The 14,323-nt window shown below is 39.2% G+C and overlaps 2 protein-coding genes and 2 pseudogenes across 2 annotated transcripts in view; 2 read left to right on the top strand and 2 right to left on the bottom strand.

Annotated features, from left to right (window-relative positions):
* The window catches only part of LOC127745742 (protein MEI2-like 5), a 71,888-nt gene extending 67,899 nt beyond the window's left edge, over positions 1-3,989 (top strand). Inside the window, exon 13 of the mRNA XM_052259362.1 lies at positions 3,407-3,989. Coding sequence (XP_052115322.1) covers positions 3,407-3,523 — 117 coding nt within the window. The 3' untranslated portion in view covers positions 3,524-3,989. The remainder of the gene's footprint in view (positions 1-3,406) is intronic.
* A 1,912-nt stretch (positions 3,990-5,901) lies between these two features.
* On the bottom strand, positions 5,902-6,518 carry LOC127747470 (probable galacturonosyltransferase-like 7; annotated as a pseudogene).
* A 5-nt stretch (positions 6,519-6,523) lies between these two features.
* Positions 6,524-11,244, bottom strand: LOC107495382 (uncharacterized protein At4g15970-like; annotated as a pseudogene).
* A 309-nt stretch (positions 11,245-11,553) lies between these two features.
* LOC127747469 (uncharacterized) lies at positions 11,554-12,318 on the top strand. Its single transcript, XM_052261405.1, has one exon. The coding sequence runs from the start codon at positions 11,554-11,556 to the stop codon at positions 12,316-12,318; it is 765 nt and encodes a 254-aa protein (XP_052117365.1).
* Positions 12,319-14,323: the final 2,005 nt, after the last annotated feature.

The following is a 14,323-nucleotide window of genomic DNA, read 5'->3' as shown; positions in this document are numbered from 1 at the left end:
TGAGCAGCTGTTAGAAAACAAAAGGGTTTGGGAATTGGCAAAAGATTCAGGAGCAGAACTATATATATGATGAAGAAGAGGATATTATGGTAGCTCTTCAACAACAGAACCAAGAAATGGCTCAGAAAAAAAGACTGGCAAAACAGAAGGCAAAAGCTAGACGAAGTAGACCCAAAACACAAAAAAAGGTGTTAATATTTATGTAAAATGATTATTAGTTCTTGGAATGTTAGGGGGTTGAGGGGTGACGGGAAGATGAGGATGGTCAAGGATCTTAAGAGTAAATATAGATTAAACATGCTAGATTTGGTAGAGACTAAAAAACAGTCAGTGACTAAGTTTGACGTTTCAAAAATATAGGGGAATGGTTGTGTTGGTTAGGAATATGTTGAGTCTACTGGTGCGTCTGGCAGGTTGGTGTTAATGTGGGATGAGGGTTTCTTTGAAATTAGAAATTGTTATAAAAGTGAGATACGGTTGTGTGTTGAAGGTGTTCTGCTATAGAATAATTTTAATTGTGCCTTTATATTGGTTTACGGTGCTCATGTTAGAGATGAGAAGCTTGTTGTGTGGGAGGAGTTGAGTTACATAACTGGTCTATGCCAGGTTCTCTGTTGTTTCATAGGGGACTTTAATGAGATTGTACATGTTGAAGAAAAGAGAGGCACCGATAGCTTAGCCTTGTCGGCGGAGGATTTCAAGAATTGGATTCAAGACATGGGATTAATGGATTTGCCGATTAATGACCGCAAGTTCACTTGGTTCAGAGGACGTTCCTATAGCCGTATTGACCGGGCCCTGGTGAGTTTGGAATGGCTGGAGGAGTTCCCAGAGACTCAATTACGAGGTGATCCAAGGGGTTTGTCTGACCATTGTCCTATTATAGTGGAAGATAAGAGACTGCGAGGTGGCCCTAGACCGTTCAGAAGCCTTGACTCGTGGTTTACACATGAAGGATTCCTGAGGATGGTAAAGAAGGAATGGAGAGATATAGGAGACTTGCAATTCACAGATAAGCTGAAGACTTTGGCAATTCCTTTGGGAAGATGGCATAAGATAATTTTGGAGACATGGACAACAAAATATTGAAGTTGGAGGAAGAGATCATTAAGAACTACAGGAGGATCCTTCGCTGTTTTAAGTTGATGTCGGGATTAAGTATCAACTTTGATAAATCTAGCTTGATTCCAATTAACTATGAGGCTCAGTGGGTGCAACGTATGTGCTGCGTGCTAGGCTGCAAGGAAGCTTCCCTTCCAGTAAAATACTTGGGGATCTCGCTAGGAGCTAATCCAAGGTTGGTGAAGACTTGGAAGCCAATTGTTGACAAAGTAGAGGAAAAACTTAGCCTATGGAAAGCCAATGTTCTCAATAAATCCGGTAAGTTGGTGCTCATTAAATTCGTATTAAATAGCCTTCCCGTTTATTATTTGAACCTATATAAGATGCCAAAGGCTGTTGTGAAGAAGTTTATTTCCTTACAGAGAAGATTTTTATGGAGTAAGGAGGATGGTAAGTTTGGTATGGCTTTGGTTATGTGGGAGGTGGTGTAGGCGCCTAAAAAGCTTGGTGGGTTGGGTGTTGGGGATGCCATGCTGCGAAACACTGCCCTTCTTTTTAAGTGGTGGTAGCGCTTTTCAAAGGAGGATTATCCGCTGTGGAAGAAGGTGGTTTGCGCTTGTAATAACCTCAACCCAAATGTGTTGCTGTCCTCTCAAGTTTTACCTATCAAGGGGCTCTTGGAAGGATATCTGCCAGATACAGTTCAAGAATCAGCAAGTAAGACAGAAGATGATTACTGGGTTGGCTATGGAAGTTGGTGATGGAAGAGGGACTCGGTTTTGGGAGGATGTATGGCTGTGTGGTGGTGCTCTAAAAGATCAGTTTCTGAGACTTTTCTCAGTATCAAACCAAAGGGGATCTTTTATAGGGGATTGCGGGTTTTGGGATGGGGCTGAGTGGATATGGAACTTCCAATGGAGGCGAGACCTATTCTAATGGGAGTTGGATCTAGTGAACCAGTTGCATGATGCATTAAGACTGGTCAAAGTGGCTTATGGGAGTGAGGATATGGAAATTTGATAAACAAGGGATCTTTTTTACTAACTCTTTTATGCTGGTATTACAGGAAGACATCATTCCGAAGGATATAACAAGTTACAACTTTACCAGGACACTTTGGAAAGGTTTAGTTCCACCAATAGTTGAACTGTTTGTCTGGTTTGTATTGACTGGTAGGGTCAATACAAAGGAGAGGCTGAGTCGGTTGGGAGTTATCCACCAGGAAGATGTTGTATCTGTGCTTTGTAACAAGAGTACTGAATATGGTCACCACCTGTTCCTTGGTTGTGATTTTTCTTGACAGGTTTGGTATGCTTGGTTATCATTTGTTGGAAGGCAATGGTCTTCTCCGGGGACGTTAAAAGAACATTTTATAAGTTGGACTGAGATATCAGCTAGCAAGGAAGAGCGCAAGAGGTGATTGACAGGTTTTTGTGCGATTATCTGGAACATCTGGCTAGAAAGGAACAGAATGATTTTTCAAGAATAAAGGAAAAGGGGTTGATGAGATTATTTATATGTCCTTCATGAACTATAAAAAGTAGTTAGGTGTGGATCATTTTTGTTGTTGATGGCAATGCCAGAGATGACAATGAGAAAAACATTAGTGTTATTTAGAGTTGGATAGCTTGCCTTATGGTTTCCACTGGTTCTTTTGTTTTCGCTCTACTTAATGTGTTGAGTTTCTTTCTTTCAAAAAAAATTATACTTGGGAGTTGGGACTAATTGTTTTTACGAGTGAATCGCTCCCACGATTGGATGGGGAATACGCCATGTGTGACATAGGTGCTTACCTTTACTGCACCATGGATGCTAAAACTTTCTGAGTAAAACCAGCAAGATAAAAAGGAGATACATGTTAATTGCTAAGTTGCAAATAGATGCAGACACTCTTGTAACTCTCTTGTAATTTGCAAGTATTTTAACTTGTAATGGTCTAGAGAAAAATTATATAAAAGTCTATGTAGGCATTTAATGGGAAGAATTGGGGGAAGTTTAATAGCAAAAAAGTTGTCTCACTGGCATATGCAAGGATACAAAGAAAGGCTGCACTTGTGACACATTTTCAGAATTCAAGCTTAATGAATGAGGATAAGCGGTGTCGGCCAATTCTCTTTCATTCAGAGGGCCAAGAGACGAATGATCAGGTAATTTCTGACGACAATAAAGTTGTTAAGAGAGCCGAGCCGACCGGACACATTCATCCTGATCTTATACATACGTCTTGCAAACTTGATTGTGAAAAGTCATTAAGACTTTAGAATTGGAAATGGTTTAATTTATATATTGATCAATTATTGCTTTTTTCAAGTGTTTTTCTGATTGTTTCTCTCTTACCATCCAGGAGAATTTTCTGTCCAGCAATTTGAATATATGTATTCGTCAACCAGACGGGTCTTACTCAGGTGATTTATTGGAGAGTCCAAAGGGCGATTGGGACGAGAAACTAGAAAAAGATTAACCGTTTGCTAGCTATTTATATGTTCCTAGCCACAATAATAAATGGGGGTTGGGAATGCTAACAACTGCATAGGGCAATGTTAAGGTGTACAAAGCTAATTGATTTAAAAGAACAAAAAAGTTGGTGTATAAAGGTGAAGAATCAGCATAGCTTTCAGCTGCTGGAGACTCTGAATATGTCAATATTTAATAATCATCAATGGAGGAAGCAGCAAAGAACATTTTCTTGTGTGTAGAGAAATCAATTGTGATTAGAAGTGGAAGAGAATAAGATGGCATTTCTTTGTCAGCTTGCATGCCAGAGTTTGCAGATTTGACTAATGTGTATATTATTAAAATGAGGTACTGTTATATTAGGTTTGTCAATGTTGTCATGAAACCTAAATAACCTGTGCATGTATGTATATATGTGAACCAGTTTCTTTGCCTTATTCTTATGTTAGATCAACCATCTAGAATATTGTTACTGGATACACTGTAATGTTGGAATATCCTTGAAGAACCTCTTATTTTTCTCCGGAAATCCTTAGTCTATCAATATCGTTTTTATTTTTTTGTCCTGCTTTTCCTAACATTTCTTTCCCACAAATCCGAATGATGTAACTTATTATCAAAATCAGTCCTTATTTTTTTTTCTTTCATACAAAAATTAAAAAAAAAAAAGGATTTTTTAAAGTGAGAAATTTAGTAAAATAAATGTAGATATCATATGATATGAATATAATCAAGTTATGTTAGTCCAACGGTTAGTTTACTAGTTTGCTTAAAATAATGTTAAGAGTTTGAATTTCGTTTTATACAAGCAACAATCTATTGATTAACAATAAATTTTTAAATGAAATTCTAATCATTAACAGATTAGTTTTTATTCTACTTGATTGAGATATCGTAAGAAATAAAAATAATAAAAAAAACATATGATATGAACATCTTAAAACCATGTTCATCAAAACAAGCACCTATATTAAAGTTGTCACAACTCTCTGTGCAATCACTTAACTCTTCTCCCACGACAACTGGCATGTATGTGATGTAGTTTAATCCTAGAAAGAGGCTTGGTAAGTAGTAAGATGGTAAGACCTAATTAATTGGAACAAAAGCTTACTTGCAGCTACCAGAATCAGCTACCCTCTGTACCTATTTCCTTCCTTTTTAGCATATGAATGCATCTCATAGTTACTATATCAGTTTAGCATATTCAATCGTCCAACATCCCTGATTCAAAGGTAACCATTTATCAATATCAACATTATAATTGAAATGCAACACGTTATTTACATGAAAAAATAGACATGCTCTCTAAAAGCTGCACTCCATGAAGCATCTCTTCTGCTGCTTCCTCCTCCTTCTCCTCCTCTTCATCGTCATCATCATGAGATGAGGTTAGAAAAGGTTGTACAGTTTCACTCTCTCGAGCTGCTCTGAAACGATATGCATTCCTAAATAGTTGTGCAATCCTTCTCATTTCTTGTTCCCTTTCTTCTTCTTTCTTCAAGTCCACTCGCTTGAGCCGATCAGTAAAGCCATTTTCAGTGGCCATGATGCCCAATGGACCGGGAGAACCTTCATCCTCATCAGTAGCCACCGCCGCTTGTTGAACCGTTGCAGGAGGCAAGGAGCAGCAGCAGTGTCAGTGATTGCGTGGTTTTCTACATCAATGGCCACTCGAGGGTGCTGATCCTGGATCCCAACACGTTGTATTGGATCATGAGCATCTACATGGGAATGGAGAATCACGTTCTATTGCATTTGATTCTTGCTATCAGTTAATGACTTCCATCTACTCTTGCTTGAACTTATTGACCCTCTTTTTTTACTTGGACCTCTCGTCATGAATAACTCATGGGCAGGATTGTGAGCACAGATACTAACTTCTAATATTCCTTTGTCAACCGTGTATCTTTAATATTTCATTGTGATTTCAAATGGCCACATAACATGGTATCACAGAAACTATCATTTCACATCGTGATTTCAAATGCCCACATAACATGGCAGGGAACACTTAAATAAAGATGCATATATCATCTTTTGCTAAAGATGTTTTGGTGTTGTATTTTAATTAGTTTCTGTATAATTTATTCGGTATTACTCGTCACACATTATTAAATTTATTATTATTATTATTATTATTATTATTACTTTAGCAAAAGATGATATATAGACATTTTTGAGTTAATAGTCAAAATCGTCCATAAAAAATACCCTGATCTCCATTTTCGTCCCCAAAAGATAAAATTAATCGAATTCGTCTTCGAAAGATAAGTAACATGGTCACGTTCATCCTTTCGCCATCTCCTTCGCTGAGATGGTAAACGTTTGATGATGTGTTCCATTAATTGCCAGCGTGGCAGATGCCAAGTAGCACCTTCTTATTGCTTACAAGATAAGTCTTTTAAAACAATTCAAATTAGTCCCTAAATAGATGAACCCTAATCCCAAATGCAGGAGGCTTACCGGGCCAGCGTTGAGGTCCCAGCAGCTTCCCTTAGCATTATCACCTCCCAATTTATGCTGGTTCCACCGGTGCTCGATGAGCCCACGTGTCCCGCGAACACTAGAAGGAACGGCGACAAGGATCCGAGCTCGTAGATCCGTACGCTCTTCTGAACCTCCATCCACCTCTCTATCCTCTTTGTGTACCCTTTTGTCCTCCACCTCACCAAATCCATCACCATCACCATCAATCCCGTGTTGAAGTAGCAGGGCCTGCGCCCCTCAAGTGTCCCCACAAAGTGGTGGTCTGACCAGAACGCCGCCATGAAATACTTGCTGAAGTTGGCGTGGCAGTACTCGAGTGTTCAGATGGTCCTGGAGCCCAGACTGGGGCTCCAGAGCTTGGATATGTCGTCGACGACAACCAAATCGGAATCGAGATAGATGACTCTGTTGATGCAAGTTTCGAGAAGGTCAGCGAGGTAATTTCTGGCGTAAGTTAGCAGTTGCTTGACGGAGGTTGAGATCAGGTTGCGAACGATATTAGGATCGAAGTAGTAATTCTAAGATCGTGAAGCTTACTATCCATGCCATAGCAACAATTTTCATGCATTGTACAAACTTAATTTGAATCTTTGCTTGGTTCACAAAGGCCACCAAAATTTACTGTATCCAAGAACCTCATTTCCAGTCCTATATCAATAATGAAAGGGTCTACTTTGATGAAATTGAGCACATCCTGGTCATGGTATCCCGGATAGACTTCTTGCGAAGAGTACCAAAATTTTAAAACTCTATTGATCTATTATTGGACTTTACAAAGTTAAACCCTCTATTGGGTATATTCTCTAAATCATATGAGCTACCCATGAAATGATCGCATGCTATCTGGAAATCTGCATCATGGTGAAAACGAGGAAATGGGTCCCTAAACCACATGATATCGGCATCCTGGAAGAGGAATACAATCACATCAATCTAATTTATACATCTTAGAAATGTATCTTGCTTCCTATATAGAATATTTCAATTCTACTTTTCCTTTTAAATTTTTTCTCCACCATGTAAAACAAACTCGGTGTGTGTATAATGAAAGAACAACCATTGAAATACTTACTGTGAATACAAAATTGTACCCCATCTCAAAAACAGAATATAGGAAATTGTCCTGTTAACTGCGGAAAGGTGGATTGAACGAGGGAATTGAGATTGGAGTCAGAGACAAGGAAATGGAAGAAGATGTTCTCAGGGCAAGGGAGTGGTGGAGGATGAAGTGGATGGCGGCAATGGAGCCGGCAATGGAGTTGCGGAGGTACTCGTGGTTGAGGGTTAAGGCAACATGGACAGGGGAAGGGTTGTAGACGGTGATTAGGGTGCAGTTGTTGGGACGGCATTGCTCTACATTTCTAAGTAGCTAGGTAATCCCAAGAATTTGGGATTAGGGTTCATCTACTTAGGGACTAATTTGAATTGTTTTAAAAGACTTGTCTTGTCAGCAATAAGAGAGTGCTACTTGATGTCTGCCATGCTGGCAATTAACGGGACACATCAGCGAACATTTGCCATCTTAGCGAAGGAGATGACGGAAGGACGAACATGACCATGTTGGTCATCTCTCGGAGACGAATTCGATTAATTTTATCTTTCGAGGACGAAAATAGAGATCGAGGTATCTTTTAGGGACGATTTTGACTATTAACTCAGACATCTTTATTTGAGTGTTCTCCAACATAGTATCACCGTATCACAGAAACTATCATGACCAAAAGTAGTGACGTAAATAAATTCATAGCTGATCAACATCTTAAACTTTTATTCTGGCTGCAACAACATCGAATATCATCCATTAAAGTCATTTATGTAAACTTTCGTAGATTTATCTCTTAAATATTTAAATGTATATAATTTCTTTCTTTGATACAACTTATTGGATACGGTCTTAACAGAATATTTTTTATTTAAGGTTTTTCACAATAAATCAGTAGTTTTTTCATCCATTATTTCTCGAAATATGACGTTTGCCAGACATAAATAAATTGTACTTTTTGCTTTTATTATTATATCTGCTTTTTTATTATTAGACAATGTTTTCAGCAATTCTGTTATTCCTTCTACACTACAAAAGCTAAATATCATCAGATTTATCGTCGGATTTAGCGACTTAAAAAATTTGACGATATAAGCTTTGCCGGTAATTATTTACCGTCAAATTTTTTCGTCCGCTGCTAATTACCGACAAATATAAACTCTTTTAATTATGAAATTCTTGAGTTTTTTACTGGCAAATTTTTTTTCGATAAATCCGACAGTAAACTTAAATTTTAATTTTTTTAAATTTGTTTGAAAATTCACCATATAATTTTAAATATTTAAATTCAATAATTTTTAAACTAATAAAATTTAAAATTTTAGAATTTCTTATAATAACTTGTCTATAATGTTTAGTGAAAAGTTCACAAACAAGAATTCTAAATACAAAAGATGAACTAAACAAGTTTAATTTTTTTTTATCTCTTTTCTTCTACTTAAAACTACTTCATTCATGAATGGAATCTATCATTTACATGGAAACTAAACAATGACAAATCAAAAAACTAATGATCCAACAAGTAATTCCTATATAATTTGCAATTCCAATTTAATAAATCACAAAATCATCAAATTGAATAAACTCCTACACCCTAAACAAATCACAAAATCATAAGAAAATTGAAAACAAAAAATAATAACAAAACATAAAGAAGCTAAAGTCCAAGTATTTCTTATACCTTATTATAATGCTATTCAAATTAACAAATCAAGAAAACAATTGCCTAAACAATAATGAAAACAAATCATATGGTGGCTAGCTACAACATGTAATTCAGAAATCTAAAAATATTCATAAAGTCAATGTCACAAGCATTTAGTATGCACAAATATCCAACATTCAAAATGCAACACTAAGCAACAAAATATAACCTCAATCTCAATCCAACAATGAATATCAATCAACAAATAAAACCAAAAATAGCATAATGCCAAAAGTCAGCATCAAATTCTCAGCAAAATTAACATAGTGAGCAATTCAAAACAATTCAATAAGTCCAGCAGCAAGAATCAGGAAGTAGAGCGAGAATTCAAAACTTTCCAGCAATCTATCCACTAATTAAACAGAAATTTAATCAAGTTGGTTCAAATGAATGGAGCAGCAATTTCACAGCAAATCAGTGATTCCATCATAAATCAGCAAATTCAGAATAATCTCAAACACTTCCATTAACAATGCAAAACCTAACCTAACCACCTAAATATACAATAGAAAATCAGAATCTGATTAATAAACTAGAAATCAACTAAATTAATCAAAGTAAAATTAATTAACAAAATTTAAAAAGGTATAATAAACTAAATCACAAGAATTTAAAATTAACTAAAGGCTCAATTTTATGAACTAATACTAATCCTACTCTAAAGCAACCTAACAGTAGCAGAAAACAATCATAACCAATCCATTTACTAACTAAAAATTGAAATCTAAATAAACCCTATTGTATTAAAACAGAAAAGATTAGAAGGAACTTGGGCAAAACCTAAATGAAGAATAGACAAATAAAAAAAAGGGGAGAGAGGAGGTAGCAGCTGCGCTGTGACAGCTGCTGTTGGTGGAGGTCCCGGTGGCAGGGAGGTCATCGGAGCGAGAAAAGCAGGCCCGTGTTCTGCTGCTGTCAGTTGCGGTGAGGCTGGGTGTGGCAGAAGCAAGGCATTGGGGGCGGTGGTCTAGACCGAGAGGAAAAAAGAGAAGAGAATGGAGGACTCATCAGCTGCGGTTCTGTAGTTCATGGATATGGGAAGCGAGAGGTGGAACCGCAGTTGAAAAGGGGGTTAGGGTAAAAAAGGAGTTAGAATTTTTTATTAAAAAAATAAAAACATAATAGAATCGGGAAAGGGATGAGGCCAACCTATCTAGTCGATAGAGAAGAGACACGGCAGAGGGTGGCCGGAGGTGCTGCCGAAGGATGTTGCAGGGGAGAGAAGAGAGAGGAGAATGGGGGAGAGAAAATGGTGTTCTCAGAGGCAAAGGAAGAGGGACTCGTATTTTGAATTTCGACAGTAATCACGTTTGAGTAATGGACAAATACGTCTCTGATTTTTTTTTTTGCGGACATTTTCGTCCTCAAGAAAGGGAAAATACATTCAAGTCCCTCACCTGCAAAAAATGTGAACATTTATGTCCTTCCGTTGATTTCAGGTGTTTGGAATGAACGGAAAAGTCTGAGCTGGCAAGGGTGGCGCTGACATGGCTGTTACGGAGGCCACTTGGCAGGGAGCATTTCGAAACAGGACATATAAGTCCCTGGAGACGAAAATGATGCTGTTTCGTTTCTTCCCCTCCAAACACAGTTGAATCCCCATATACATTACCCAGAAGACCCATACTTGAGTGAGAGAATTACTGAAAACCCTAAGCCAAGGACGATCAAACTCCTTTGTCTCTGTTTCTCCCTCCAAAAAATACAACCACATAGAATAGCAAAAGGTGAGGGGTTGAAGTTGGTGGCAGAAGCTGAGAAGAAGCTTGCTCTGAGGTCGTGGCTGCTGTCTTCGCCAGAAGGTAAGATTGTGATGCTTAGCTAGGAAGACAATGTGTGTGCATGTTTACAGTGTAAGAAAGAAAGTGAGAAAGGGGTGTATAACGTCCTGTGTAGGATTAGGGGGAGGGATTGTGTTAGGGCAATGTAGTTTCTTTCATATGTTGTGTTGTTTACCATTTTAATCCTAGTTCTGTACTGGTTAATTTCAAATGGTTGACGTGTTTGTGGTGCCGGTCTTTCACCATGGAGGGAACTTTGTAAGAGGAATTTATGAAAAAATGGTATATGAGAATGGAAAGGATGAGAGGTTCCCTGAGATGGACCTAGACTTTGTTAATTTTGGAGACCTGGTGACACTATTTAAGGGCTTGGGCTACTAGTCATACAAGGCAGTATACTGGTATGATCCAACAAGCACTGATATTGAATCCGGTTGAACATATTGACTGGGGATGCAGGGATCAACGCAATGCGAGAGAACCTAATGAAGAACCCAGGGTGAGGTGAGTTCTATATATACTTTGACCATCTTGTAGACGATCCGAAGGTTGTTGAGGATGATGCCCAGGACAGAGATACTGAAGGGGAGGTGGATGAAACTGCAGAGGAACTCAATTTATCCTCTTCATCTGGACGGGTACGAGAGCATGGAGGACGTCTTGTATAAACCTCCACCGGCTGGAATTGAGAGTGATAGTACTGAAAGTGACATCAATGGTGGGGTTACTGCTGGGAAGAGGAAAAGATGTGTCAAGGGTAAGAAGAAGGTAGTTACGCCGAAGAAGAAGGTAGTTACTCCGAAGAAGAAGGTTGTTACTCCAAAGAAGAAGGTAGTTACACCAAAGAAGCAAGGGAAGAAGAAAAGACAATTTGGCACAAGGGTTAATGAAAGAGGGGAAGGCAGTGGGAATGGGATTGATGCACGTAGTAAAGCAGGGGATCAAGTGCCTGATGTCCAGCCCGATTATGCAGTGGGGGTGGATTTTATGTTAGTGAGCTCCCGACGGAGGTGGAGGAGATCATGTTTGAGTATGAGTCTGAAGACTTGCATACTCCCATATCATCTGATGATGAAGGCAGAGGTGATAAATTTCCAGAATTTGATGATGAGTATGCTCATGGTGAAGGCAGGTTTGAGCTAGGAACTAGGTTTGCCACTGTGGACAGGTTCAAGGAGGTAGTTAAAGATTCTTTCATTGCTGAGGGTCGGGAATTGAAATGGATAAAAAATGACAAAGAGAGAGTGAGAGCGGTGTGTGGGGATCAGGAGTGTCCTTACTTGGTTCACTTGTCATACAACAAAAGTTTGCAGTGTTATCAAGTCAAAACCTACCATCCAGAACACACTTGTGCGAGGGATTTGGGCAGTAACACTGCTGATCAACACTGGCTAAGTAAGAAGATTGAAAAGCGGATGTCAACCCAACCACACATGAATACGAAGGAGGTTACTGATTTTCTTAAAGAGGAATTTTCCCTCTGTCCCTATCCTAAGATGGTTTATAGAGCAGTGAAAGAGGCTAGGGACAAGATCCACGGAAATGAAAGGGAACAATACAAGAGAACGAGGGATTATTGTGAGGAAATACTGAGGAGCAATCCAGGCTCATCAGCTAGGCTTGAGCTGATGCCAATTCCATATGGTCTCTCTATTTTTGATAAAATGTACATTTGCCTAGATGCCTGCAAACAAGGTTTCAAAGATGGATGTCGTCCTTTGTTACATTTGGATGGGTACTTTCTAAAAACATATTATGGTAGTTGGCTTCTAGCAGCAGTTGCTTAGGATGCAAACAACCAGTTTTATGTTGTTGTATATGGGGTGGTCAGAGCTGAGACCAAGGAAGTCTGGAAGTGGTTCCTGACCAATCTGCAAGGGGATATAGGAGACGATGCAAACCATGGTTGGAACTTCATATCAGACCAATAGAAGGTGAATCATGTTTTATGGTTATTTTCATTACTCTGCATTTTGTTTAGATCATTTCTAATTTCTTGCTGACATTTATTGCTATCTATTTGGTTAATTTTATTACTGTCAGTTTGATTTATTTCAACCCAGGGTTTGCTGCCTGCGTTGAAGGAGGTCATGCCACACGCTAAGCTCCGCAATTGCGTCATGCATATGTGGAAAAACTTCATAAATCGCTACAAGGATCTATACATTAGACAGGTCATGTGGGAGTGTGCTAGATGCACGACTGTTGCTGAATTCAAGGAATGCATGGAGAAGTTGAAGACAGTTAACCAGGGTATTTGGGAGTACCTCAGCAAATTTGAACCAGAAACATGGGTTAAGGCTTACTTCTCCCATGGGCCAAAAGTGGATAACCTCACAAACAACATGTGTGAGGTTTTTAATGTTAAAATTGTAAACTACCGCTGCAAGCCTATCCTAACCATGTGTCTATCTCATGAGGAGGATGGTGAATCATAAACGGGTCTTGGAGAATCACTCAGGGAGGCTGGCACCAGTTCAGGAAAAGAGGCTGGAGAAGTTATTAAACCTTAGCACCAAGTGGACGGCTGAATGAGTTGGTGACAATGAACGAAAGAGATTTGAGGTTTCTCGCAAAGCAACCAAGGTGGATGTGGACCTCATTCGGCACAGTTGCTCATGCAACCGATGGCAATTGACTGATAACTACTGTACTTAATTGGTTCATTTTTTTGTGATTTTCATTTGAATCTCCTTTACTGATTATTTGGTTATATTACTCACCTTCGCTGCATTACCTCAGGCATGCCCTGCTTACATGCACTTGCTGCCATTAGGAAGAGACATGACACACCTCATGACTATGTTCACCCTTGGCTATGCATGGAGTCCATCAAGAGGATATATGCACACTGCATTAAGCCTGTTCCAAGTCCAGAATTTTGGGTAAGAACTGAGTTCTCGAAGCTAGACCCACCCATTATCAAAAGGCCAATTGGACGGCCAAATGTTCATAATAGGCAAAAGGATCCTGCTGAGCCACTCATGCAAGAAGGAAAACTGAAGAGGTCATTCGTTGTATCCCGCTCCAAGTGTGGTGAGAAGGGCCACAACTACAAAACATGTAACGGAGCTCCTACCAACCCAAACTGGAAGCCGAAGATAAGGCGCCCTAGGAAGAAAGCAGCTAGCTCCTCCCAGTCACTGATTGTGCTTCCACTGTCACAATCTGCTCCCCCACCAGAGGTAAGATCCCCACTGTTATCGTTGTCATATAGGGACTATTTTGTATTATAACTATTATAATTAGGGATTAATTTGTCTTAGTATGGAAATGATTAGGGACTAATCTGTCTTAGTACTACTAACATTAGGGACTATTCTGTATTAGTACTATTATGGTTAGGGACTAATCTGTCTTAGTACTGCTATTCTGTTCACATCTTACATGCATATTTCTAGGATGCATCCAACAGCCAACCAGACAGCTCCACAAGCTTGACTCCAAACCCAACTGCTGTGGAATCACCTGCCCCAAGCAATCCACCTATGCCACCAGCTCCAACAAGGGTGACTAGATCCACACTTGTCATTTCACCTCCAGGGCCAACAGCTACTCAAACCAGGCCACCGGCCCCAATTATAGGCCATCCATTTAAACCTCCAGTGAAAGCCAATGACACAGCTCGCCTACAACAGTCCAGGTTTAGACCAAAGCAGAAGATCTTCAGGCCGCCAGCTCCAATTGCTGCCTCCACAATCCAACCTAATACACAACAGCCAATTTCATCTACCATCCCATCTGCAGCACCCAATCAGGATGCTCCATCCCCAAATTTGCCAACTTCTCCAA

The sequence above is a fragment of the Arachis duranensis genome, chromosome 1, assembly GCF_000817695.3.
Source record: "Arachis duranensis cultivar V14167 chromosome 1, aradu.V14167.gnm2.J7QH, whole genome shotgun sequence".
In the NCBI taxonomy this organism is placed as follows: Eukaryota; Viridiplantae; Streptophyta; class Magnoliopsida; order Fabales; family Fabaceae; genus Arachis; species Arachis duranensis.
This window is presented reverse-complemented; position numbering and strand designations above follow the sequence as displayed.

Bases quoted from the DNA above. Each gene is read 5' to 3' on its own strand.
- LOC127747469 (XM_052261405.1), top strand. From the start codon at position 11,554: ATGTTTGAGTATGAGTCTGAAGACTTGCATACTCCCATATCATCTGAT.